Genomic DNA, 27,885 nt, shown 5'->3' with positions numbered 1-27,885 from the left:
TTACAAACACACGCCGAAGTATGAAAAAGAAGCGAGAAAAAAACACAGCAAAAGAACCAACCCGGAATTATACAAGGGAAGATATCACCCTAGCTTATCTACATGAGAAGAGTGCTTATGAAAGCATTCGACTAAAGCACAAAGACCTGCGGGAATCGGCCGCAGATAACTACACCAATTACACACACATAGTTGGATTTGACATTTTCTCCTAGAGATACTGGGAATGGATTATCCGCTCTCAAGGCTTGTCTTGTCTTGCTCCGCGAGCTGAATAGGGGACTAGACAGAGCAGAACCACACGGTACTCTAGATCCCAGCCACGAGAGAGAGTGGTTATATATCGTTCATATCATGAATTCATATAGTAAGTACCATTGCGCCTGCCAAAGCAATCCATCCCTATATACATCCCCCCACATCCCCCGCTCTAAAAAAAAAACAGAATTACGCCCCCACCCCACCATCCGCCTCTCCTACCACTAAAACGCCACCAACACAACCAACACCACCACGCCCACCACCGCCACGCCCACCACCCCCGCCCCCGCCACCCCCATCCCATGCCCCACAACCTCCACCTTCCCCGTCCCACTACTGCTACCCGTCCCATTCTCTGCCTCCGCCGCCAGCGCATTGAGGATGTTCTGCGTCGGCAGCGCGCGCAGATGCGTTGTTACCGCGGCCACCTCTGGGAACGCCGAGTTTATGGGGACGCCGCTGACGGTAGCGGGGATGGTGGCGTTAGGAGGCGCGGTGATGCCGAGCGCGCGGAGGAGGTGCGGGGGCGGGGGGTAGTGCGTGTGGCCGTGCGTGTGGCAGAGCGTGTAGAGGGTTGTGAAGTAGGTTTCTCTGTGGGGGTGGGGGTGTTAGTTGGTGTGTATAAGGCGGAGATAAGGGGAGGGGATGGGGGGAAAGTGGGCATACATTGAAGAGCTATTCCCAGCGCAGGACCGGAGCACGCAGGGGATTGTGGAGGCGAGGAGGTGCCGGTCGGTGCAAAGGCAGCTGATGGTGTTTGTGAAGTCGTTTTCGCTAGTTTGTGGGGGGTTTATTGCGCACTACCATACATGTCATTCTTGGTTAGCTTTGGGTCCAAGGCTGTGGAAATGAGTGTTTCGGAGAGGGACGTACTAGTGGGACGTTGGACATGTCGGTCTTATCTTCGCAGGCTTGCACGCAGGGCGGGGTGTCAGGCATGGGGAATATTAGCGTTGCGAAGATGGGGGTGAGGTGTAGTGATAGTAGGAGGAGGAGCTCGAGAGGGGGGTGCATCGTGGTGGTGGGTGGTAGTGGGAGTTTTATAGGGGTATGGTAGCAGCTAGGTGTGTGTATAAGGATAAGTATATATAAGGATAAGTTGTAGTGCTAGATCTGTAGTACTGAAATTGTAGTTGTAGTTGTAGTAGACACTAGTGGTAATTACCGCTACTAGTAGTCGATATTAGTAGCACTAACCAGTAGCAATCAGTAAAGTAGCAATTAATAGCAGCTTCAATAGTAGCTGGTAATGACCGTCGCGACAACAAAAAGAAAAATTCGTAAAACTAAAAGCTCTCGGGTATTACGCGATAAAATAACGGGATCTACATTGGTTTTAATACTTGCGATACACTTTCACGGTGAGTGAGGTTTGTGGTTGTAGTTGTAAAGTGGCTTTACCGGGGACCGGGGGCGGGGAGGGACCGGTGGAGGGGAGTTGGATTTGGAGCTGGGTTATGTCAGCTGCGCCGCGGGGGGTTTGGGGTTTACATCGTGGAAGGAGAATGGAACGGTATGTGAGAGGAGGGGATTATGGGGTAGGTTTTGTTATAACTATACAGCTAGCTACGGAGAGAAAGAAAATGAAGCTTTTGACGAGATGTTCATCTATCGTGATATCCCATGAAGCAGTCAAGCAACGAAACCAAAAAACGCCAAGGCTACCGATCAGCGCGCCGACTACTAATTCCGCTCAGGGAGCCCTTTCGACAGGGATCTGCAGCCTTAACACAAGGGCTTGGTTTTTGACACTTGCGGGTTTTCGCTAGTGCCCGAAACCGTTTTTGACAAGCTCTTTTTTTTTGTCCGCCCCGTTATTTTGAGCCTCATGTTGCATCCGGGCATCCGATATCCGGGAGTACGGCATTTCAGATCTGGTGTGGGCGGGGAGATGACGGGCGAGGGAGGGAGGGAGAGGGACAGGTAGGGCGGGGATAGAGATACACCGAATGGGCACGTGGGGATTAGAATGGAGTGCACGGTGCAGGTGTGTTTATGCGATGGAAGGAAGGGTTTGGCAGCTGCGCGGACAAGAGATCATCCGGATGTTTAGTACAGGGTGCTGCGATCCTTGCCAGTGGTAGATAGATGAGTGCGGGTATTTTGGATGTCACCAAGAGTGTTTGTACCTTGATGTACCTAGATTGTTACTACATGTACTCTACGCTGCTGTGATTAAAGTGTCATATAAGACGACACCCACGATGTTGGATACATGTAGTGCTCTTCTCACAATGTCAGAGTGAGCAATAGAGCATACGTAGCCCTCCAAGACCCCAAGTCCGATGGCCAAGATGTACATATTATCCATCATAATCAACAGGTCATGGCCAGGACACTCGCTCTTCTTCTTCCTCACCTTCTGCATCCGACACCGCACCTGCTTGCCCCCACTCCGTCCAGTGGAATATCGTGCAGTAGTTGTACCTCGCATTAAGCCGTACCTGTGCCACATCATCTCCTATCACTCGTGGCTATTATCGCAACAGCAACAACGCCCAGCCAACGGCGCCGCCTTACGTAACCCGCCCATTTAAGCCTCATTCATTTCCGATCCCGGCTTTCACCTATCGCCAGATTTCTGTTCTCCCATCTCTCCCGTCAGGACAGACTGTTGTTGTTGTTCACGTAAAGCACCTCCCCTCAAGTAAACCCTTGGGCTTGAATTTCTTTGCTTTCCCTCACGCAAAGCAAAAGGTTTGCTCCTCCTGCTCAACATGCGGATCTCTAAAAGTCTGCTGTTCCTGTCGGCCATGGGAGTGTCTCTCTCGTCGGCATTCTACATCCCCGGTGAGTGCCTTTGTTCTGGAGAACAGCCCCCCTTTCCACAGACAGACCCAGAACCACCCCGTAATCATCATCACTGAGCTACCGTTGGAGACATTGTAATATCACAGGAATCTATGGGCTGACGGGGTGCTATTGGTGTGTGTGTGTGCTCAGGCTGGTCTATCCGCTCGTACAAGGACGGCGACGCGATCCCTCTCTCGACAAACAAGCTCACCTCCCCCTCCACGCAGCTCCCCTACGCCTACTCCGAGCAGCCATTCGTGTGCCCCGCCAGCAAGGACGGCTTCGGCGCGCGCTTCGGGTCGTCGAGAGCCATTGCCCTCAACCTGGGCGAGGTTCTGCGCGGCGATCGCATCCAGATCAGCGATTACGAGCTCACAGTGGGTCAGGATGAGGTATGCAAGCATCTCTGCGATCGGGAGACCGATAGGGCGGGTGTGGAGAAGGCGAAGGAATTGGTGAGGGGTGGTTATGTGGTCGAATGGTAGGTTGCGCGATCTCTCCCAAACTTTATTCCATCTCATTGTTTTTTGTGATCTTACCCCTGGAACTCGTGCGTTTGGGGCACGCGCTCAGGGATGGTCTGTGGCTTGGATGCACGGAGCTTTCTGGATGGCCAGTGGGCTGCTGGCGTTGGTTTGGTTGGATGTGAGGAGTCCGGGCTGACAGCTGCATGATTGTTACAGGATCGTCGATAATCTTCCGGGGGCTACTTCGTTTGTGACGGTCGATAAGACCAAGAAGTACTATGCTGCTGGTTTCAAGCTCGGGTTCTACGAAAATGATGTTTGTTTCACCCTCTCGAATTATTTTTCTTATATCTTTGGTTTCGGTGACTGACTTGCCCGCAGAAAGCATTCATCAATAACCATGTCACTCTCGTCATCCGCTGGCGCAAGACCGCCGAAGGCCCCGATCGCAAGGTCATCGTCGCCTTCGAGGTCTACACCAAGTCGATTGCCGGACCGATGGGCAAGTGCTCCGAGACTCTTGAGGGACAGAAGCCGCTCGAGCTCTACATCCCACCGGAGACTCCTAGAGAGGACGGAGGTCAAGGTGGAGATGATGGCAAGAGATTGAACATCCCATACACCTACTCTGTCTACTGGAAAGAGGACAACACTATTGACTGGGCCTCACGCTGGGATCTCTACTTTGTCAACGATGACGAGTCGGCCTCCATTCACTGGCTCGCCATTGTCAACTCGCTTGTCATTGCGATGCTCTTGACCGTCGTCGTTGCAATCATCATGCTGCGCACCCTCTCCAGGGATATCCAGAACTACAACGACACCGGTGCTACCGACCCCGAATCCAAGCGAAAAGCAGCAGTTGCTGCCGCCGCCGAGGGCGCGGAGGAAGATGAGTCTCTTGATGATATCACTGGCTGGAAATTGGTCCACGGAGACGTCTTCCGACCACCTGGGGCCGGAGGACTATTTGCACCAATTGTTGGCAGTGGAGTTCAATTGCTCGCCATGGCTGTCGCACTCATCGTACTCAGTGCTGTCGGTGTGCTGAACCCCAGCTACCGCGGTGGCTTCATCAGCTTCGGACTCTTTCTCTTTGTGTTTGCCGGTGTCTTCTCAGGCTACTTCAGCACCCGTGTCTACAAGACTTTCAAGGGCGAGAAGTGGAAGAACAACGCCCTTATGACAGCTCTCCTCTTCCCCGGCTTCCTCTTTGGATCGGTATTCATCCTCAACCTTTTTGTGTGGGCACAAGCATCGTCCACCGCAATCCCGTTCGGAACACTAGTGGCGCTAGTCATGATGTGGCTGTGCATCTCACTCCCGCTTGTGTTTGTCGGCTCGTTCTTGGGCTTCAAGAGGGCGCCATGGGAGCACCCCACCCGTACCACCATGATTGCCAGACAGATCCCCGCGCAGCCATGGTATCTCCGTACCGGACCCGCTGTTCTCATGGGCGGCTTGATCCCCTTCGCAGTCATCTTCATCGAGCTGCTATTCGTGTTCAAGAGCCTTTGGCAAGACAAGAGCGGGTACTACTACATGTACGGCTTCCTCGCGCTCATTGCCGGCATCAACGTCGTGACCGTGATCGAGATCACCATCGTAACCACCTATTTCCAGCTCTGCTCTGAGGTTCGTCTCCCCTCTCCCCTCCTCACCTTAAACCTAATCAACTAACAAATAAAAAACAGAACTACAACTGGTGGTGGCGCTCGTTCCTCGTCGGCGCCGGATCAGCCGTCTGGATCTTCCTCTACAGCGCATGGTACTTCATGACAAAGCTGCACATCGAGGGCTTCGTCAGCTCCCTCCTCTTCTTCAGCTACTCCTTCCTTGCCTGCGTCGTGTATGGCCTGCTCCTGGGCACGATCGGATTCTTGAGCACGTATGCGTTCGTGAGGAGGATTTATGGCGCTATCAAGGCGGACTAGTTTTGGGTCCTTGGACTGGTTGGCTAGTTGGAGGGCCGGGGGACCGGGGGACCGGGGGTGGGAGGTTGGGGATTAATATTTTCAATTGTCTATTTTTTATTTTATTTTTACGCTTTTTTGTGTAGGAACTTGGGTTCTTGGTGGCGCTTTAGAGTCGCCTTCTCCACTGTTTTTTCTTTTCACCTTTTTTTCTTTTGTGGTTTTTTTTTGTCAAGTCAACTGTTGTGTATCTATCTATTTCATGCATTGCATTGATTGGGTGTAAGGAGTGGGTGGCTATGGGGTGTTTAGGAAAAAAATATATATAAAAGAGGAAATCTTTTACAAAAAAAAAGAAAGAAAAAAAGAAAAACGTTCCGGAGGTCTTAATACACTGACGTGTGCCGTCATGTAGGGGGCGCTCTGTACGTGGAGTCTGTCTATACTACCAGCTAGTGGTCCTTATTTTCTCTATAGTGTGGTAAAGAGGAGTGATCTCGACTGGCGTTGTGGGTTTAGGTGGGTGTGTAGAGATGGATCATGAGATATCTTCAACCCACTAGAGTAGCAACTAGACTCCGGGAGCTATTCCACGGTATACGCATTTAACCAGCGTGGTGGGGCTCACGAGAAAGGTTTGGGAGGCCGCGTGGCATTTTCTTTTGATCAATGTGGTGTGGTCCACTAACAATAAAGATTAGATTAGATCAACCAAGGTCGAGCCCCCTTCAGTGGGACGGGGTTATAACAGAAATCCGGACAGTACTGTCATGCGTTGTTGGCTTAGCTTAAGGGATAAAACTTCATTCCATCTCCATTAGCTGCCGTCACAGCTGCTACGGCCTGGGTTCGAATCCCAGGTCGGGCAAGGAGGGGCCCTCACCCCGTACTTCGCTGCAGTTTTTGCTGCCGGATTTGTTTTGGGCATCGGGGAGTAGAGAATGTTTGCTTCGTGTTTTTACTTTGTCTGCAGAGGGATATACCAAGGGGGTGGGGAACCATATGGTTGAAAATCTTAGGTGATGACATTTGCACTGTCTATGAAACTTACCGGCTACACGCGAAACTGTGTGAGATATGTGTGGATCATGGGCTATCACTCGATCTCGATGTAACATCGCCATCCTCCCTGCCCCAAGCGCCGATAATGACGTATAGAGAATCCGGGTTGTTTTTGTGTCTTTGGTCTTACTAGCCATGGGGCGAAAGATGAACGCTTAGAGTAAAGCTTGAATATAACGCGACTGCACTACCACATTAAGAATCCCCTTCATCTGTGCCCTCTGCTTTTGTCCCGCATCTGGCTTTATCTCGGCCACCTCTCTACTTTATCTCAGGACAGATAACGATTAGATTAGATTGATCACATCGAGCCCCCTTCTGTGGGACAGGGTTATAAGAGAAATCCGGACAGTACTGTCATGCGTTGTTGGCTTAGCTTAAGGGATAAAACTTCATTCCATCTCCATTAGCTGCCGTCACAGCTGCAACGGCCTGGGTTCGAATCCCAGGTCGGGCAAGGAGGGGCCCTCACCCCGTACTTCGCTGCAGTTTTTGCTGCCGGATTTGTTTTGAGCATCAGGGAGTAGAGAACGTTTGCTTCGTGTTTTTACTTCGTCTGCAGAGGGATATACCAAGGGGGTGGGGAACCATATGGTTGAAAATCTTAGGTGATGACATTTGCACTGTCTATGAAACTTACCGGCTACACGCGAAACTGTGTGAGATATGTGTGGATCATGGGCTATCACTCGATCTCGATGCAACATCGCCATCCTCCCTGCCCCAAGCGCTGATAATGGATAATTAAACCTCGTAACACTTTGATTTGATTCTCGGTACTAAGGTAAAGGTTCCAGACAAATCTAGATGCCTACCTAGGTAGATAGGTCCCAGCAACAAGGAGAACAAAGCCGACTACAGCTGGCACACGCAATTATATAACAAAGGACTGGCCAATTAATTATATAAGCGGCGCCACCAATCCGCCAGTTACAAAGGTAAAGAGACAACAAGAAAACGGGATAAACCAGAGATTGAGCTGTGGCTTAGAAGCGGACTATATAACTAATGCTGCTGCCGTAGTTACATTTCGTCCACCATGGTGCACCCGCCAACACTCCTCGAGGCCTCGGCTCGAGAGACAATCAAGACCGGGAGCCTACGGGTAACGCTAATCCGAGGTGTATATATCGTCTTCTTCGGACAAATGGGCGCAGGACCTGATAGGAAACTCGTGAAGCGGCACTCATGCCTACAGGCACTCGAGCTCCCTCAAGCTCGAAGTCCTCAAAAAAAAAATCTCTACCCCCACTACCTACCGCCTATCCACTCTAATCCTCGCTCCCGTATACTTTCCCCCGACGTCATCATCAAGGGTCCATGATCCCCTCGGCCATCCCCACCCCCGGCCCCCACATCTATAATCCCCTACCTCTCACCACCACATCCCACACCCCAAGCCGTGACCAGTGGTGGCCAGCTAGTGTTGAGTATACTCGGTGCAGTGCTGTGGAAAAAGCAAGGTGTGGTTCTTCGTCTACGATGTGATCACGATAGCCACACTGCACTAAGCCCCACCAAATGTGCGGAATGTATTCACCGCTGCTGGTCATCCACTGATGCGGCTGGGGGTGTGGGTTTTATTGAGGGTGGAGGGTTGTGGATGCGGGGGATGCTGAAGGGAGTGTCTTTGTGAGTTTGTGAGGGGTTGGTGTTATGCTGAGGCGGGCGGGTCGAATCATGACCAAGAGGCTTGTTGTTTTGTTGAGCTATTTTGTAAAGAGCGTTTGGGTTAGCATGAGACGGCGCGAGAGGGGGGAAGTTGGATATTAGGGCCACAATGTAATGTATTCTGTTTGATGCGCGCCCTCGTAAAAGACCCATTGTAACAGTCATCAATTGCATGACAAAATCAATGAAAACAAGCTAAATCCAGTGACTCCAGCTCTATGATATTGTGAAGACCGATTATTCTTCGAGCAACTGTACGGATTTCTCGTGAGAGCTTCCTGCCCGTATATCGTGATATAAAACTTCAATCACTCACCCAGTATCGCCCTCTAAAATCAGAAATAGCCCACGAAGCTACTTATCTCATGAACTATACTAGGAGATAATCATCGACATTCCATCGTGATGTTCATTCGGGAATGAGCCTGCTTCGAATTGGGTTGTAGCCCCTGGCCATTGGCCGCGGTATAGCCTTCGAGAATACATATATAAATCCCTACATGATGTCAGTGTTTAAACGATTAGATACCCGGACAACTACGGAAGAAGTTTGGTTAGTATGGGAGGAGACTGGCGAAATAGTGGTGGGGTAAGCTTGGAAAGAGACAATTAAAGGTGAGTGTATGGAGTGCAGTTGAGCACCCGGGTAGGCGAAGGTCCCACTGGGGCAGAGTGTCCTCATGCGTGTAAAGAGGCAATGTTTCTGCCATACTAGCGCTAGGCCGCACAATCTCGTTCTTGCGGCGGTTGCTTTGAATCACAACCACCTTTAGGCCAAAAAAAGTGACGGCCTAAGGAATACCATCCAATCTTCCACATTCCCTTGGAGAACTGCATCAGCCCTGAGTATCCATGTGTAGCTTGTAGGAAGAAGGAATTAGCAGCCGGCTACTCTCGTTCGACCAGACTTTCTGTCACATCTTTAGAATTCTGCAATACTTGGCATGAGACTATGTAGGAACCGGCTTAAAGGCCTTATTGGTGAGGGGACTTATTCATTTATCATTTATAACCTTAACCAATTTTTTACCCCCAAAACGGGTACGTGCTTAAATTCTAAATAAATCTTTTAGTAGATCACACAAGTAGGAATCCGCAAGTACCAGCGCCTGGTCAATGCGCTGCATGCCGTTGGGCCCCTTTCTCACGCAATCCCTCGGTCTTTATGTACGTCTCTAATCACGCAACACCCGTGCACTCAGCACAGGCTCTCATCGGGCCCAAGCTATGGCCACCACTCTTTAGAAATTACAGTAGCCATCTCGATTATATTCATAAAGAAATTAGAGGTCGTAGTTTAGTACATTAAACAAAAAAAAAAGACACCAAAACACCATCACCAAAAACAAATTAAACAGAGAAAAAATGGCCACCCATATCATTACCAAAACCGCACCACCATGATCACCATCGAGCTCCCCCATCCAACTCCAAAGAATCATTATCGGACCCATTCCCATCCTCCACATCCTGCCCTTTCTTCTTCTCCATCCCCGGCGGCCTCTTCGCCAGCAAAGATACCACCGCCAACACAATGATCGCCCCATAACATGCACTATCACAAATTAGCCCTCCTCTCCACCTATCCAGCTGGAATGAAAACTCACAGCAACATCACCGAGATCCCAAACGTCGCCTTGGCCTCATGGCAATAATTCTTATTACTCTGATAGTACACCACATCACAGCTCTTCCTCAGATACCACGGACTCGGCGATGGGTGCTTCGCATCCGTATAATCGCTCCCCGACTGCGAATGCACTGAGAACCCCCACGCCCCCATCAATGCGGCCTTCAGCACCACCGCCACCACCGGGACATAGAACTCCAAGATATACAGCGCCCCCTGTACCACAAATAGCAGGAACGATGCGACCGAGAGCGAGAGATTGTATTTCGTCAATCTGGATTTCGATTGGGTTTGTCAGTATATATCCGACCGAAAAAGCAGAGGGGGTGGGGGAGCAGGGGATATTTACGTGGTGGTCCAAACGTAGGGTGTAGATGCACCAGTGGAGATGGCAGGGCTAGAGTTGAACCCGTTGAGGGCCCCGTCAAGACGGAGCTTTGTGGTGAAGGTATCGGGGTTTGCGTAGCCAATGAGGCCGAGGAGGGCTGTGAGGAGGAGAAATTCGAAAACGAACAGGGACCGAAGAAGCCATACGTGTTTCCACCGGTTTATGTGCGCCATTGTTTTGATAAAACCAAAGAAAGAAAAAGTGGTTTAAAAAGAACAAAAAAAAAAAACGGAAAAAATCGAAAAAATTTGGACAAGACAAAACGGTATCTATTTCCTAGCTAGACGGACGGAACCCGCACGTTGTTTATAAGTGATCTGGCCAGCCAGCACAACAAAACCCGAAGGTTTGGATCTTCCGATACCATGCCATAGGAAGCAAAAAATCGTCCCACTATTATAATAATCGTCAGACTAACTTATTATTTTTTCCCGCGCCGCAGTGCAGCTGTGATTGGTTCAGGCAATGATATGATGCGGCTGTACACATATACATATGTATACCATACATTATAGGCGCCCAGGCCAGCTCGCAGATCCTTGTGCCTGTCTGCGCGGGGGAAGGAAGGAATGGTAGTTAACCGATATTAGGTGTTGCCCTGGGAGGGGAGGGATACGTGGGTTGTTCGTGCCATGTCGCTTAGCTTAGCTAGGAGACGAAACCTGAGCGCTGACTGTCATAAGGTATCATGCCATTGTGGAAATTGGGATAATTGATGGGAGGTGGGGATTGGGGAGGGTGGGGATATATATAGGTGGAGATGGGGTATATATGTAGACGTGGAGAAGCCTGAGCTTATAATTATTGTTGGATTGTGGGGTGGTTTTTGGGGGTGGCGTGAGGTCATGTCAAGTGTTATGAAAATGGAGAAGATTGGTTTTGGGGGTAAATTCTCGTTAACGGAATGGCTGGTGCCTGTGTATACTTGTTGGTAAGTTTTAACTCCTATTTCATTACTTCCGTACCACGAAGGTTACTATTATACCGCGGGTGAGTAGACACTCGCACAACCAATTCAATCATTGCAACCAAACCCGGGTGCGCGAGTGTCTACTCACCCGCGGTATATATATATAGATACTCGCACACAAGCACAGACAGCTATGTACGCAGCGATCTTATAATATTTGGAATATTGATATGTTATTTTGGGTTAGGGTTGATGGTCCTATGGAGTAGCTACGTAGTCAACTAGAGAGTGATATAAGCTCTTGCCGGCAAGATCGATGAGCTTTATTTTTAATTTATTAAAGCCACCTACGTCTATAGAAGTATTTGTGGACGATAACAGTTCACTTCGCTGTCTTCCCGCGGACAAAGACTTTCCTTGCTGTCCTTAATTGGTTGGTTCCAACAGGTCACATTGCAGACCTTTGTGGACACTCGAATATGGTACCGGAGTCCAATATTTCAACCCCTTTCCGAGTCATTTTTCATGATCATCAAAACCATAGTACGGAAGTCCTTTGCCCTTAAGTCCCTTGCCCTTCTATTAAATTTAGTAAAACCGTCCGCACAGCCAAATCTTGACTCCGAAGAACCACGCAACCGATTATTATTAATTCGTGGCATGTCATTGCGGCCGGTGGTTGTTGTTAATTATCAACGTTTCATTATGTAGTTTAGACGTGGTTCCAAACTATCAGTACTTTGTCTTAGAGCAATTCTCTTTTCTAAACTGGAAGCCATCCCGCGGATATTTTTGAAAGTTTGTAGGCGTTCAAATGTGGTCTGTAGGTGTCTACAGATTTACTCACCTGGTGTCTGCTTACAACTCTCATACTTCAAATGACCAAAACAACAAAACATCTTCTAAAAATTGGCGCTTCACTATTAGCAACTGGAGATATAGCTATCATGTTTACAAGCCTTATTCTTTCTCCATTGTCGAATAGGGATTAGGGGATCCAGAGCGTTATGTGCTCTGGTCTTGTTTTGCAGAATTTGATGTGTTGAGCCGTTACTATACAAGATCTGTTATTTATCTTCAAGGCTCCAGGTTTGAACACCTTCAGAGTATCCACGGGATGGCTTCCACTAATCCATCATCACACAACCCCACGCGCACCTGTCTGTATTGAGCACCTGTGGCTTTTGTGGCACTTAACAGGACCATTGTTTATCTTATCTCCATTAACCATTCGGGGTCGTACTTGGCTCAATTTGGCGGTCCCCACTACCTACCTCACCTGTGAAAGAAAGCTTGAGCGAACAAAGAAGCATGGGAAGGACTCTTGGGAAGAGTATAGATTGGGCTTGAAGGCGGACCCGGAGGTGAGTTCGCGTGTGTTGTAATTATGCTCGTAGTGACGTTACTGATTGATGCTTTGTAGAGGAAGAATCGTGAGAAAGGTGAGCAGGAACAGACTAAGTAGTCCAGAGTAATAACTGGCTCGAAACTGACGATGCGATTGTCAGGTATGTTTATACTCTTTGGGAGATTGAGAGTAAAGGCTAATAACGGATTCAAGAGATATACTTCATTTAGGGAAGGATTTAGTGTGTTTGTCATGGTCATATACTAACTATATATATATGTTAGTATTGATCTTTTATGATTTGTTATATCCGGAACTCCTATTTCTTTAAGAGTAGTGTAGTTAGCCAGATTAGTAAAAGAAATTATAGTTTTTCAAAACCTTTAGAAGCCTTTCCGATCTACTATACCCAAATGCGACTATGACTGTATAAAACCCCACGCCCTGTTCGTGCGAGTGAGATTCTATGATCGCTATGAAACCTTTCCCCACAGCTAGTAATGTAGTCAGTTCCACGATCTACGCCAGGTAGAGTAGCACAAGTCTCGGCCCTCGCCTACGACGGAAACGGCCGAACGATCATTGCTTGCAACCCCAAGCCTCACCTCACCTCAAAGCTTAACCTCTAATCCATCTAAGACCCCAAACACCTCAACACACCTCGACGCATATCATACCCACCCCCCCAAAGATGTCAGTCTCCTTCCGCGACGCATACACCACCCACGGCGTCGACAACTACTACACCCTCGTCGCAAACACCTACAAAAACCCCCACGAACCCGGCGTCCAAAAAGCCCTCCGCAAAATCCTCGAATCAATAGTCCCAGGCAAGCCTGCCCCCTCCTGCCCCGCCCTCCACCCCGCCCCACCTCCACCCAGCACTAACATAACCCACCGCCCATAGTCGACCCCCTCAAGCCCTACTACCGCCTCCTCGACCTCGCCGCCGGCTCCGGCGAAGCCACCCTCGCCGCCGCCCACTGGTTCTCCACACGGCGCCCGTCCTACCGTCTCCTCATCTCCGCGCACGACCCCTTCACCGCCTCCCTCTACACCACGCGCACGGGCGGGCGGCCATGCGGGACGCAATCGTTCCGCGACATCCAGACAGGCGGACTAGAGGTGTCGCCCGGGAGGAGTAGCAGCAAGAATGATGTTGTTGTGTGCTCGTTTGCGCTGCACCTATGTCCGGCGAGCGAGGTGTGGGGGCTGCTGTATACGCTGAGCTGCGAGTGCCGGTGGCTGGTGGTGCTGGCGCCGCATAAGCGGCCGGAGGTGGGGAGTGAGCACGGATGGGAGAGGATGGGGAGGGAGGTGTGTGTGGAGAGGGTGAGGGGGAGGTTGTTTCGGAGTTTGAACTTTGAGGATGTGGAGGAGGTGGAGGTTGAGGCGGAGGTTGGGGAAGGAAGAGGGGAAGGAGGAGAAGGCGGTGGTGGAAGAGGAAGGGCAGAGAAGGAGGGAGCGGAGAAGGAAGAGGTAAAGAAGGAAGACGCAGTCGTAGCTGAGGGCGAAGAGAAGAAGCAAGAGGTAAAAACAAAAGATGTAGAAGCAGCAACTAACGAACCCCAAGACAAAAAAGAGGAGGTGGTCGAAAACACAGCAAATTAATAATTCAGTTAAAAAAAAAAAATAGCACCAGGAAATGATCATAATGCAACTATTAACCAATTAGCGGGTATTTGCCCAAGACGAGCAGTGTAAATGTTTGGTATCTGTCTAGCTAGCTAGCCAGACTTCTTTCTCATTTTGCCATTCTCTAGATAGCTAGCTCCACATATTAAATCCCTCCTTCGCTTTTGTTTACCTCCGCATATATATCATAGCATAGCTGTAGAAACACTAGCCCACGAATCTCCCCCACCCAGGTAAAAAAGAAAAATTGCTACTGCATTATATACACGCTCAAAAAGAGCAGTAGAAAGCTCAATACCGCGTGCTCCCTCTTTGCCTGGCCCAACTGCGTCCTGAGCGCACCTGCCTAGCTCTCCGTTCTAGGCGCCAATTTTATGACAAGCCCCATCGTGCCGGTCGTGCTAAACCTACCTTATTTCCTCTTCAAACTTGACTCTCGCGCCAAAGGTATCCTAACTCCCAAAAATAAGCAAGTCGAAATTCTAAAACAGTATCACAAAAACCACATATTGACCGTTCAGATTTTCTCTCTTTTTACTTTTTGAAGGTGTAGATAGGTTTACGATTCGTAGGTACTCCAGACCTGTTGGCTGCTGCCAAAACCACATCAAAAGCCCTAGTTTGAGCTCATAATTCCCTAAAAAGAAATTTATTGGTAAATATATGAAACCAAATCATAGTACGAATAAATCGTCTTTCCGTCTGAGCCCTTGACCGCCAGGAGAGGTTTAGCCTGACCAGCACCATAGATCTCTAGAGACCCTTATCGCTCTCCGCCAACAAGAACGCAGAATTAAAGAGGGACCGACCCGGTATTGTCAACAGACAGACCGGTGGTCATTCATATATAGATATTTAAGCCACCCGGCCCCGTAGGTTTCAATACCCAATATATGTCCCTTAGAGAGCTAAACAGATTTTAACGACCGGTACTGCGGCCTGTCGACTGGCGTACACAATCCAGAGGTTATTGAGGGGGCGCCGAAAATAGTCTACGATAGCTATGCCGTATTCAGTGAGCCTACCAGCTTCAGCTCTTCAAATTATCGTTATCTTCAAATTTTATGCCCGTGAGTTAGGGGCACCGGCCGCGCGGGGGATCCGGGAGAAGATCAATCGTCACACCCGCACTATCAATGCTTCTGAGGTCGACAGCGGACTCCGGGTTCTTCCATCCAAAGTAGCGCCAGTAACATAGACCTATCGACAGTCACGATTTCCGTCGTAGGACCAGGCGACTTCCCAGCACCCAACGAGTAAAGACCTACAATGAGGCCCGAGGGCTCCGGAAGCGTACGTAGTAACATTCTGCAAGACGGTCAGCGGAATTGAGTCAGAATCCGATACGTGAAAAGTGGTAGATCGGATCGCAGTTGGGGCACCTGCATGTAATTATAACGTAGATATCGACTCATCCATCTGCAGAAACTTCCCAGCTGTGCGGTCCGGCGCCTATTGTAGAAAACCAGCCTTAAGCCCTTTGCATACGCATAGAAAAAGCACCCCGTCACCGGGCCGTTCCGTCTCCAAAAAAGAAAAAGAAAAAGAAAGCCTCACCCGGCACGTACCTACCCGCCTCCCAAGCTCATCTCCCCACTAACAACACAGTCTCTCCACCAATAACCAAAGACCACCAACTCCCATCTCCAACCCAATCACGACTATGACGCTCCCAACCAAAGCATCCCGACTCTCAGCTTAGGGTCAGGGTTATGTATGTTCCCGCCCGAGTGATCTCCCATGACTAACTCTGCCCCTGACCACCCCACCGACCACGAAAAAACGCACCTTAATGACGAGACGAACCGTCATGGCGATCCCACCTCCTCTTGGCGTGAAGTGTTCATTCTAGAGATCTCACGGCTCTTGATATATCACAGTTGATACTTGTCCAAGTACATCACTCGCTCCTAGCTAGACTAGACTAGACTGACGGGAGTGTCTTTCTTTCTTTTTTCTTTTCCGAGCGGGCTGACTGATTCGTGTCTTATCTCGGGAGATGAGTTGTGACCGCGAGCTCGAGTGCCTGAAAGCAACTATTGGATCTGACCAGGCTGGGCCAGACAGGACAGGACAGACAGGACAGGACAGACAGGACAGGACCGGCTACGCCTGGCTTACTTGCAAATAGGGCTTGTTTCAACAATCATATTCGTTTGAGTATCATTGGTCTTTAGGTGTTTACTAGATAAGCGGGACTATCATTGATCGATCGGTTGAGAACCAGCAGCCCGAGGAACGATTTCCATCCATCCATGCCAGGCCAGGAACTGGACCTGAAACTAGAACTACCAAGACAAAAAACCTAAACGCCGAAGATTGATAATGTGGTTATCTTTTTTTGTGCCACGGAGATATCGTATCGTATGGGAGGCAAGAAAAGAAAATCTCTTCATCACAATCCGTCCCCCTATCATATCAGGCCATACCAGCACAATCAGCACAATCAGCACCACCAGCACACAAGCACTACAAGCACCACAAGCATTAGCAGCTCCCAATAGATACGGAATCCCCAGAAACCGGGTATCACGCATCTCGGCAATAAGCTCAAGGCCGACGCATCCCGGGCAGCCCCCAACAGCTCTCACAAATCGCCCCCGTCGACGTGCAGAGGTATATACGGTACCACACATGTATCAATGAATGCCATCCCAAAGCCAGGCCGCGTAATGAACATTACCATCATGTCCTCTAATCGCATTGCCCGGGAAAAGCGGCAGGTCTTATTTCTTATTCCAACCTACACGCATTCTATGACTACAAGCAACACCCCAGTAGATATGGGTGTAAAAGGTATGCTCGGAGAGAAGGTAGGTAGATAGTGGTGCCGCGCCGACCTATGTAAGCTCCAACCATCTACTCTATCTACCCCACAACCTACAGTTAGCGGCATTTCTTTCGGCGTGCCGGAGGGTCGGGTTCTCTTTGATACGCGTGCCCTCTCCTTCAGGATTCCCCCAAGGGTGCTGAGGTGCATGTGTCTTTCGTGGCGCTGCTGCGGAAGGGAGCAGACACCAAGCCTAGGCTGCTGTGGAGGGCGTGGAGGACCGCAACCGCCGGACATTGTCCAAGAAACGGCGGAGATGGCGGAGGACATGTGTCAAACACAGCTGGCATCGAACCATATTCCTCTAGCCATACACCACCACGAGTAGAGCTTGCGCACCCACAACCCCTCCAAACCAAATAACGCGGGCCCGGAGTCAAGGAGAGCCGGAAGCAGAGCTAGACGAAGGAATAGATATGTAACTCTTTGCAGGTATTGACAGTATCTCGCTCACTTCCAAAGGAAGAAAATAAGCTTCGTAAGCAGATCCTAGCAAAAGTATTCCCCACCAGCAACCTACTCTAGAATACCCTCTAAAGTAGAGTATTTACTTAGTTCGAGTGATTACTGATGCAGGCGGTCCGTGGGCGTCGGATCGAATTCAAATTAATTAGGATAGGGAAACGGCATTCTCCACTGCGGACGGGCGCAAATAACGGCTATTCTGCAATGGAATTCGAATCTTGGGAGGACCATAGGTAGGTAGAGACGTATCAAGGGTAGCAAACAGCCTGCTGCTGCTACATAGGATGCTGCTGCTGCTGCTGCGCTGCTGCTTCTAAAATAGTAATCAAGCTAGCTGGCGACCAGCAGTACCAGCAGCGAACCGCTTCCACAACCTCAACTCCCACCGCCGGGATGGTCATTGGTTGTTACTGTTTGTTAAGCAATTCCAGGCTATGCTTGGTAGATTTTCCGCAAATCCTTCTCTTTCCGCCGTCGTGTGAGGTGGAGGGTGGATACTGGAAACGTCCCTCCATCTCAGGCAATTAAAGTACACCGCATCCAAACAAACAGAATAGATTAAAGCAGACGGAAAACCCCGATATGAACGTTTGGGATATAGAGTTATCGGAAGCTTAATGGTGTCTCTTTCTTTTCTTCCATTTGCATCTTACGAAGCCAGGTTATTTTGGTTGCGGGGTTAAATAGTGGGATCGTTTCAAGCGCACGCAACCGCATATGAACGATCGCTCACGGTTTCGCTCAACTGAGCGAGAGCTGACTAGCTATGGCGCGAGAAGGCACACCTTTTGATTTTGGCCTATCAAACAGCAGAAAAGAGCCTTATTGCCCCCATCTTCCTGTGGCGTACTGTGGCTTCCGCGTGAAATCTTTTTGTGTGAAGGGTTGACAAGCATAGGGGATATGACTTCTCGAGGCTCCATAGGTTGTAGTTCGTTTACTCCACTTAATCCAAGTATCGAACCTCATCTCAGTCAAATATGAAGGTCAGTCATCACCATGCAACGGCGCTCCCCGCCCACCCCGAGAATTTTCCGAAGGTCCGGGTCGGGTCTTTTTCAATTCCGATCTATTGACCTGCCTGACATTGCTGATCGCTTGATGAGGGGCGAAAAAACAGATTTTTTTTTCACAGCCTGCCCGCTTAGAAACAGCGTAGGCACTTTAGATAGGCACATGGTTTATGTAGGGTTTTTTTTCTTTCTCGCCACTTCGAAAACATACAGGGTGACACAGAGCGTGATGGAGTGATTTTGTCTTGATCTTCCCCCCGCTTGTTTTCTGGAATTGTTCTTTTTCCGCCCGGCCCGCTTGAGGTTTGAAAACCATGGATTTCCCCCAGTTATGCCTGCCTGCCTGCTTACTGCAAGATTTGGGACGGGGGCCTATTTTGAATCTTTGAATCTCGACGAACAGTCTGCTGCGGTGGATTAAATAATCCGGTCTAAGAGACAGAACAACATAAAGACGTTCCTTGTAGATATTTTTCCTTGTGTCTCCTGAGTATTACTTTATCAGCGCCGGTACTGTCATACGTGGATGACACATCCAAGTACCTTGTACCTACCTGCTCTACCGACTCAACCCATCCGATCGCGGATGATACCTCCGGAGGAGATTATGAACACTGGTTTAAGGATGAAGCTAGGAGAGTGTTTCTCGTTTTTTTTTCTTGTCCCAGTCCCGCTGTTTTGGTAGGGTTTGTTTCAACACCCGGCCCTTTTCTTTCTTTCTCGGCTGTGGGAGTGAGATGAGATCTTTTTCATTTATTATCGATTTTGAGGAGGGAGGTTGGTTTCTTCTGCATTGCAGCCAGTGCTTGCTTCCGTGTCCGCCTCGGAGTAGTAATTGTCTCTGTTGTTCGACACTGCAGCAGGACAAATTCTACATGCAGCAGCACCACCACCGGGGACCTTTTTTTCGTCTCTTTTCCCTTCACTTCCATTCGAGGCTTTCCTTTCCTTTCTGGGTTGCCGGGGAAGTCCTAATCTCAAATAGCATCCATTTTCCATTTACGATCTCGTGCAAGGGAAGAGACGTAACATAAAAATAAATAAAATAAATCAACCGGCAGAAGCCTCAACGGGAGGGTACATATGCCTATACCGTGATTGTAGAGTTATGTAAAGTAGGTACTCTACCTCTAGGCAGCGGGAGCGACTTTCGCCCGATGTTGTTGGAGTCGCCTAGCTCTGCAACAAGCTACATACGACAACCACGATACGATGGACACTGCGCGGTGGATCCAGATCAGCCAGCCAGCCAGCGAAGTAACGGTAGGGGTTGTGATGGTGCACGGATATCGATGTGTTCCTGTCACTTGAGTTCGCGCGCTGGACGCGTGCAACGATGATCCTGGTTTCGTGAAGGTTGTGGATCGAAGTTTAATCATGGCATGGTGTGTGGAGAAGAGCAGATGGAAAGCCTTGGAATTCCGCTCTGATTTGTCCTGTTTCTGGGGTGGATGTATTTAGCAATAGAGGAGATTGGGACGTATGTAGAGTGATTTCTCTGGATCTGGGATAGGTATTCTGTCTGATACAATAGAGTACCTACATATGCTTGTGCTTATGCTGTAGTTTATGCAAATGCATCCAGGTTCCGCGTTCAGAATTCAGAAGTGCTGTCTCTGTACTCCATTGTCAACGTTAACATGCTGTGTCAAAATAGAGTCCCTTGAAAGGCTCTGGGATTGTGCTCTTCTCGAGAGTGATGGGGGGTCTCGATTGGCAGTGGCAGTGAGTGGCTGCTGCGATCACATTCATCCATCGCAGCTGCCCTCGATCTGAAAATAAACACCACCCTGTGGACCCAGACTCCCAGTTCTGTCTTCAAAACTCACTTGCTCGTTCGCTTTCAGCCGGATTCGTTCGCTCGTCGCCCAGACCAAGCCTAAGCGAGCCTTAGTAGTGTGTGGGGTCCCCTGCCAGTTTGATGCAGGACATGGGTGGTGGGGAAATCTACACATGCACACTAGCGGTAATGGGGAAGGCACATGGGAATTGGTTGTGAGGATGCAAGAATTGGATTATGGCGGGAGTGCGTACTCTGGGCCTGTAATATGGGTTGAGGTTGAAAGAGAGAGAAGGAAGGAAGGAAGGGTATTCTTTTTTTGTCCGACTAATTCTTTCTCATCATCACCATCATCATCATTGTCGGTTTCTGTTTCTCTCTACCTTCTCTGATCTGCTACACATACGTACTACAATACGGGTATATACGTATTCTCTCTACAATTAAGCATCTAACTACCGGTGCCCATTCAAACTTATCGGATTCGAGGTGCATCTCTCTCTATTTCCTGCCTGCTTACCTGCCTACCGCCTGCTTGCCTGCGCCTGGTTTTTCCTGCTTTTGAATTCCTGCCTTTCGGTTCGTTTTAGCCCTAGAAAGCAACACCTGCCGTCCGGACCATTCGTTCATTCGTTCGTTCAACGACTTAGCCACACATCTCGAACTCTATCTTCCCTGCTTAGAGGGGGTTTGTTTGTGGGCTTCTGAGTAATTCGACTAGTGACGGGTCATTATTTCGCCTTCCCTCCACTTACTGTGCTGGCAGGGCGAAAAAAATCAAGCTGGGTAGGTCGACGGTTATCTTTCCCGTCCGTTATTCTTTCTTTTCTTCCTTTTTTAGGTTGCCAGTAGGGGTAGGTGGGGGGTTGAGTGTCGTCTGTCTGTCGTCTGTCTATCCATTGCCTGAACGAACGAACGGAGACCCTCATGCAAATCCCACAAATATACCCCCGCTAGTTTGATCTTTACTTTTGACCTAACACTACACTGTACCGGCGAGTCCTTGATCTACCCTTAGCTTTGGGTCCGATTGTTTTCTTCTCGATTACCTCTTGTATCCTTTTTTTTTGTAGGCTGGACCCGGTTAGTGGATAGGAGGTCGGGCCGGGTTTCTGGTTCGCTCACTCATGTCTATCCTACTATTATCTATCTCTAGAGGTTAGGGGCCTAATATTTTGTACCTATACTTTCTTCACCCTCTTCTTGTTCAATCCGCTGGGAGGGATCATCTGTCTTCCCATCTTTATTCCTTACTCGGCACTTTTTCTGTCGTATCCCTTCATCCATCCATATCCAGACCGTTTCACAGCTGGTCACTCACTCACTCCTACTCACTCAGCTTCATCCATCTTCCATCATCGTTCATCATCAGCACGGACCGTGAATAACTATTCCCATCATCACCATCCCGGGCTCTTTGTCTTCTTAAAATAACTAACAACCGCGTTATTTATTTTCCAGCTTCCATCTAGATCCTTAATCAACCTCACTCCCGAGTCGCAAAACTCCCCCCACAACGAAGGAGAAAAAAATAAAAATAAAAAGGGAAGGCCAGATACGAATCTGCCTGCCTCGCTCAAGACAATTACTCTCTCGCTGGACCCCCAGCCCAAACCAGCTCAGCCGAGAGGAGAGGTGGAGGGTTAGGGGATCACCCACCTCGCCGTAGCCATGAGAATCAGAATTCGAGAGCAGCTTTCTATGCTCGTGGCCGTAACAGCGCTCGTCGCAGTGGGTGTTCTGGCTATTGTCACTGTCAGTCCAGCCCCATGTTTTCATTCCTTACATTCCACTCCCTTTTGCTGTTACTGATAGGAGTTACTGTTAAAAGTGGGTTCACAACTACAGACTTGTACTTGATGTCCGCTCATCGCGGTTCTCGCTTACAGCCAGCTTAAAGGCAATACAGGTCGCTCAGAGTCTCACACTTTTGCACAACACCGTGTACGCCATCAGCACCCGTGCGATCCTCCAGAGTGCCCTAAGACGATACCAGCAAGGAAACAACACTTATGAGAACTGGTCCCGTACGCTCGAGGACCTCCAGAACAGTGCATCAGCCTCCACTGGCGGGTTCGGCGAGGTACTTCAAGTGGTAGTGTTCGACGAGAACCTTGGGAACGGAATACCTGGTGTTTCAAATGGCACCATAACCGACGATGGCACGGTTGTGGGCGGAGGAAATTATACTGGGATAACAAAGAACGGGACAAGGCTCAACTATGGGTTTGGACTTGGAAGTAGGATCGGGTTATTGAACGCGACTGGTGATAACGCGGCGGGGATTATACTGCCGCCCACGGAAGATAACGCCGGAGGCGGTCCCATGTTGATGAATATGTCTGTGGAGCAGCTGGCTGAGGTGCAGTATAATGCTATGCATGGCCTACCGTATCATGATGGGTATCCCAATGCGTTGTATCCGTTCGCGGACAGGCGTTCAATGACAACTCCGGCGAACTACTTTACGCCAAAGTATATTTACGACAGGAAGGGCCTGGTACTGGGGCCCATGATGGTTAACGAATCGTTCTTTATGTTGTCGTTTACGATTCCGATCATTAACAACACGAGTGCATCGACGCTGCTGGGGTTCATCACGGTGGTGGTTAATGCAAAGGTGGTCCTCGATATCATCACGGATACTCGTGGTCTTGGTGGAACAGGACAGACGGTTCTGGTTGGACCGGCAACGGCTTCGAATATATGGGAGGATCCGCTGCTTGCGAACAGGGTGGACCAATCTGCGGGAAAAGAGGCAAGTGGAGGGTCTAGGAGCATGATGAAGAGGTCTCACAGTGCCGTGGCTGCAATGGCTGGACTTGTTGGAAGAAGTTTGGGACTGGAGAAGAGGGATGATACCGCCGTTGGAGATTACGAGTTCCGGTATCTGCTTCCGCCAGGAAGAGATAAATCCTTGGTGGGTCAGGTGAGACAACTGAAGCAGTATACTGCTGTACGGACGGTGTTTGAGCACGGTGTTGGTGGGATAAATGGTGCAGGAGATGATGGTGACGGCGGCTCAAGTGACCTGGATACCCATAATTCAGAAGGGAGGCATGTTAGTGTTGGGTATGTTATGATCACCCCACCGAGTGATCTCATATGACTTACTAATTTCCATATTAGCTACGCCATCATTGAAGTGGTCAGGAATCTTACGGACTGGGCGCTACTGATAGAACAGGACAAGAGTGAAGCCTTTCAACCCATAAACAAGTTGCGAAACATCTTGATTGCCACAGTTTTTGGCACATTTGCTGTTGTGATTATCCTGGTGTGCCCAATTGCCCATTTCGCGGTTAAGCCAATCACTCGACTGAAGAGAGCCACCGAAAAAAGTAAGAACCCCCCCACTTGTCTATGTTGGTTGCCTGACGCTTACAAACGTGCCATCAACATAGGTATGCGTCCTCCCTCCTATACCCCCACTGGAAGCCAATCATCTCAAACCGCTGTAGATCATGACGCTGCTGTTCAAGATGATGAAGAACGTGGCCGTAACCGCTTTTATGGAATGGGTGAATACCTACGCCAACGAACCATCCGCCGAGACAGCTCTCAGAGCGGTGACACCAGCGGCGGCGACGGTAGCGAGGAAATACGACGACGTGCCTTCAGGATTCCTGGAAAAGTCCGTGAACGACGTCACATCATCCATGATGAGTTGACAGATCTAACCCGCACATTCAATGAAATGTCGGAGGAGCTCGTACGGCAGTACGAGAATCTTGAAGAACGCGTCATTGAGAGAACAAAAGAGTTGGAGGAGCAAAAGAAGGTTGCGGAGGCTGCTAACCAGGCGAAGTCTCTATTTGTGGCTAACATTACGCATGAGCTCCGAACACCGCTAAATGGAATCCTGGGAATGTGTGCAGTCTGTATGCAGGAAGAGGAGATCCCGAAAATCAAGCGGTCGTTGGGGATCGTGTACAAGTCTGGAGAGTTACTATTGCATCTTCTAACAGACTTGTTGACCTTCTCCCGGAACCAGGTCGGTCATATGGCGATTAGTTTGGACGAGAAAGAGTTCAAGATGACAGACATCACTGCTCAGATCATGGCAATCTTCGAGAACCAAGCCAAGGAATCTGGGATTGCCTTGGGCATCAGTATCAGTCCTGAGAAAAAGGTCAAGGAGATGGTGTTTTGGGGTGATTCAAACCGTATACTGCAGGTCTTAATTAATCTTGTTAGCAACAGTCTCAAGTTTACACCGTGAGTTTATATCCCTCCAATCTTCCTTTATGTAGCCCTAACGAAGATTAGTGAAAATGGCGCGATACAAATCAGGATGAACCTCCTCCAAGAGATTATCCCGGTCCCCGTACTAGATGTTCCTCTTCGTCGCGGTTCTTCCCGAAATGGCTCCAAAAATAATCACCGTGGGATGCAGCGTCTCGGATCAGTTGCCACCTCGCCCCCTACGCCTATAATCAATATCAGCACCCAAGATACATCTTCGCAGGGCATCTCATCCGCTGCAGAACATCGTGCAATACTCACGGAAAAGCTTCAAGAACAAATCAACCACCCATCCCGCCCAACTTCCCCACCACCTGGTGCTAAAACCTACATGTTCGAGTTCCAAGTCGAAGATACAGGCCCTGGAATCCCTGAACATCTACAACAGAAGGTGTTTGAGCCATTCGTCCAGGGTGATTTGAGGTTAAGCAAGAAACATGGTGGGACGGGATTGGGTCTAAGTATCTGTCTTCAGCTTACGAAACTGATGCAGGGAACAATCGAGTTGAAGAGTTTGGAGAAGGCTGGGACAACGTTCACGATGCGAATCCCCCTTAAGTACGTCAAAGAGGTCACGCCAAGCCTTTTGAGTGAAAAGGACCGGGCAAACCTGAGCCGGACGAACAGCATCAATGGCACAGCACACAACCATAGCGGTTCTAATGAATCCACCGAAAAAGAAGAGCAAAGTCAGCGGGTACAGGAGACAGGTTCTCAGAAGTCTGGAAAGAGCAGTGAGAGCTTTGGAAAAAATAACAAGCCTAGGTTGGTGGGATTAAGTCAGCCATTCTTCGCACCCAGTATGCCACCGACGGGCGCAGAAACACCGAGCCATGAAATTGAGGAGATGGCGTCAAGAGCAGCTGCTGAAGAAGACGATGGAGGGATGATACGTGTACTGGTTGCGGAAGACAACAAGGTGAACCAGGAAGTTGTGTTGAAAATGCTCAAACTTGAAGAGATTTATGGTTTGTGCCCAATTTACCTAAGTTCATGGGGACGAGTGCTAACTCATGATTCACAGATGTCACTATTGCCAAGGATGGTCGGGAAGCAGTTGATCGGATCAAAGAGGCCTTGAATCAAGGCAGGAGCTTTCACCTGGTACTAATGGACATCCAAATGCCCAATCTCGACGGTATCGAATCCACCAAGATCATCCGCGACATGGGCTACTCAGCACCCATTGTGGCTCTCACCGCTTTCGCCGAAGAGAGCAATGTGAAGGATTGCCTGGACGCGGGAATGAACTATTTCCTCGCGAAGCCAATTCGACGTCCGCAGTTAAAACACGTGTTGAAAACGTATTGCTCAACGATACGCGAGGAAGGACAAGGTGGGCCGATGAGCGATGTATCCTCTGCAACTACGACAGGGGGGATTGGCGGTGGCGGTGCGGGAGGCGCAAGTTTAGCCGGAAGCTCGACAAGAGGTAGTTCAGTAGGGATGCCGACACCACCAATGGGGAAAGGGGGTCCCTTGGCCGAAGAAAATGAAGGGGAATCAGTTGGGAAGGATTATAAAGGGAAAAGTGAAGTGCAGTCATAGCACGCCGGAACATTCCCACACTAAATGGGTCCTAGAGGCTCATCGCATAAGGATTGACGACATCAAGATAACAGAGTGCACGGTTTTTCCTTTATTTTTCATCTATTTTAGCTTTTTCTTCTTTTCATCAGCATTAAAAAGGTTTGGGAGTCGCTGGGGGTTGTTTTTATTTTTTTGTACACATACTTATCTTATCTAGTTCTAGTAACCCTTTTTTCTCTTCACTTCTCGCCCTCATTCTTTCCCTTTTATTCTATCTTCTTTATCATACATTTTTCACTTTCGTACATATACCCCTCCCTTTTTTAAAGGGGACTCTTTTCTCCTTCTGGTTTTTGTGCTTTAGCAGTATGGGGGCGTAGTCACTTTTTGCTTTTCTGTTACCGGGGTTTGTTTTTGGATTGGGTTTTTGAAAATTCTATTTCGTTCTTGCCTTTTTCTTCATACATTGTGCTTAGTGTATGGGTATGTTAGTGATGTAACATTTTCTTTGGGAAAAACTAGGATTGTCTCCTTTTTGGATTTTTTTTTCTTTTTTTTTGAAATCTGGGTGTTTGTTCGTTAGCTCATGGGTTTCCTTGTAATTCTTTGTGTCTTGTTAGAAGAGGGAGTACGTAGCATACAAGGGGAATTGACTGAGATATATGGGGGAAGGGGTTTGTGAGGGATAATTTCTCTGGCTACTGGCTACTCATAATACTCGTGGACACTTGCGCGCGTGATTTTAGGTGTATAGGAAGAACATTAATTAATAACTCTTTCTTTATCCTTTCAAAGATTGTAGGGATCGGTTCTTTACAGCTGAAAGAAAGTCACAGTGCCCATACCTACCAGTTTATTGTTCAAACGAGACTTTGTCCTGAAACCTCCCAATACATTCATTTTTCTCCTAAATCGAGGGTATTTACTTTATAGAACTAACGGAGGGGACTGTATGATATCGAGTGATCCATCCCAAAAAATAAGCCCTAAGGGGTCTACCGTCTCATTGATATTGCCGAGAAATCATGTCCAGGCGGTGATTATCCGAGTGATAACATATGATTGATATTTGTACCATTAATCGATGAATTAAGATGTAGCATACCTGGCAGGTAGAAGAATAATCTGAAGCTGATTGCTGGGTGTTAAATTCCTGGCTACGGCTCGGGGTAGGGCTCAAATGTAGAATTTTACCAATCCAGTCGCGCACACAAGTCCCCTGCCCCATACGTAGAGGATGAATACACACCGACCCATCCCCTAAAAGATAAAATGCCCCCCCCCCCCCCTATTTGGCTTACTCTCCTCTCGTGGTGATTTGCAGCCCTGTTTCTCCCAACCAGCCTTCCTAGTACCGGTGGCGAGCAGCTTGCTGCTGGTAGGTAATGAATACGAGACTAGCCCTGGCCCCACACTAACGATAATGATTAGATTAGATCAGCCAAGGTCGAGCCCCCTTCAGTGGGACGGGGTTATAACAGAAATCCGGACAGTACTGTCATGCGTTGTTGGCTTAGCTTAAGGGATAAAACTTCATTCCATCTCCATTAGCTGCCGTCACAGCTGCAACGGCCTGGGTTCGAATCCCAGGTCGGGCAAGGAGGGGCCCCTACCCCGTACTTCGCTGCAGTTTTTGCTGCCGGATTTGTTTTTGACCACCGTCCCCCCCCGCCCCCCGCCCCCAGAGCAGAAAATATTTCCTTCGTGTTTCACTTCGTCTGCGGAAGGATATACCAAGGGAGTTCCAAGCTTAACGGCTAGACGCAAAACCGTGTGAGGTGTGTGTGAATCATAGACTGTCACTCGATGTTACATCACCATCCTCCTCCCCTCCACAAACGCTAACGGATAATAAACCTCGAGTATACTTGGATTCTCAGCATCAATTTAAAGGTACCAGACAAAGCTAAATACCTACCTAGATATATAAACAAAGCCGACGAA

At 49.0% G+C, this 27,885-nt stretch overlaps 5 protein-coding genes across 5 annotated transcripts; 3 read left to right on the top strand and 2 right to left on the bottom strand.

Annotated features, from left to right (window-relative positions):
* Positions 1-482: 482 nt before the first annotated feature.
* Positions 483-1,275, bottom strand: H6S33_003518 (uncharacterized protein; the record flags this gene model as incomplete). The annotated part of the gene is made up of 3 exons (XM_044834868.1): positions 483-852; positions 928-1,061; positions 1,135-1,275. 3 exons carry the CDS (start codon positions 1,273-1,275, stop codon positions 483-485), a joined length of 645 nt encoding a protein of 214 aa, XP_044691879.1.
* A 1,703-nt stretch (positions 1,276-2,978) lies between these two features.
* On the top strand, positions 2,979-5,455 carry H6S33_003517 (uncharacterized protein; the record flags this gene model as incomplete). Its single annotated transcript, XM_044834867.1, has 5 exons — positions 2,979-3,051; positions 3,205-3,535; positions 3,738-3,837; positions 3,903-5,156; positions 5,216-5,455. The coding sequence occupies 5 exons, from the start codon at positions 2,979-2,981 to the stop codon at positions 5,453-5,455; spliced, it is 1,998 nt and encodes a 665-aa protein (XP_044691878.1).
* A 4,116-nt stretch (positions 5,456-9,571) lies between these two features.
* H6S33_003516 (uncharacterized protein) lies at positions 9,572-10,358 on the bottom strand (the record flags this gene model as incomplete). The annotated part of the gene is made up of 3 exons (XM_044834866.1): positions 9,572-9,722; positions 9,775-10,071; positions 10,147-10,358. The coding sequence occupies 3 exons, from the start codon at positions 10,356-10,358 to the stop codon at positions 9,572-9,574; spliced, it is 660 nt and encodes a 219-aa protein (XP_044691877.1).
* A 2,776-nt stretch (positions 10,359-13,134) lies between these two features.
* H6S33_003515 (uncharacterized protein) lies at positions 13,135-14,054 on the top strand (the record flags this gene model as incomplete). Its single annotated transcript, XM_044834865.1, has 2 exons — positions 13,135-13,273; positions 13,351-14,054. The coding sequence occupies 2 exons, from the start codon at positions 13,135-13,137 to the stop codon at positions 14,052-14,054; spliced, it is 843 nt and encodes a 280-aa protein (XP_044691876.1).
* A 7,783-nt stretch (positions 14,055-21,837) lies between these two features.
* On the top strand, positions 21,838-25,959 carry H6S33_003514 (uncharacterized protein; the record flags this gene model as incomplete). Its single annotated transcript, XM_044834864.1, has 6 exons — positions 21,838-21,921; positions 21,998-23,238; positions 23,296-23,507; positions 23,571-24,384; positions 24,436-25,379; positions 25,436-25,959. The coding sequence occupies 6 exons, from the start codon at positions 21,838-21,840 to the stop codon at positions 25,957-25,959; spliced, it is 3,819 nt and encodes a 1,272-aa protein (XP_044691875.1).
* Between the last annotated feature and the right edge of the window lie 1,926 nt (positions 25,960-27,885).

This window comes from Morchella sextelata (genome assembly GCF_020137385.1).
Source record: "Morchella sextelata strain SCLS chromosome Unknown scls_15, whole genome shotgun sequence".
Classification (NCBI taxonomy): domain Eukaryota; kingdom Fungi; phylum Ascomycota; class Pezizomycetes; order Pezizales; family Morchellaceae; genus Morchella; species Morchella sextelata.
This window is presented reverse-complemented; position numbering and strand designations above follow the sequence as displayed.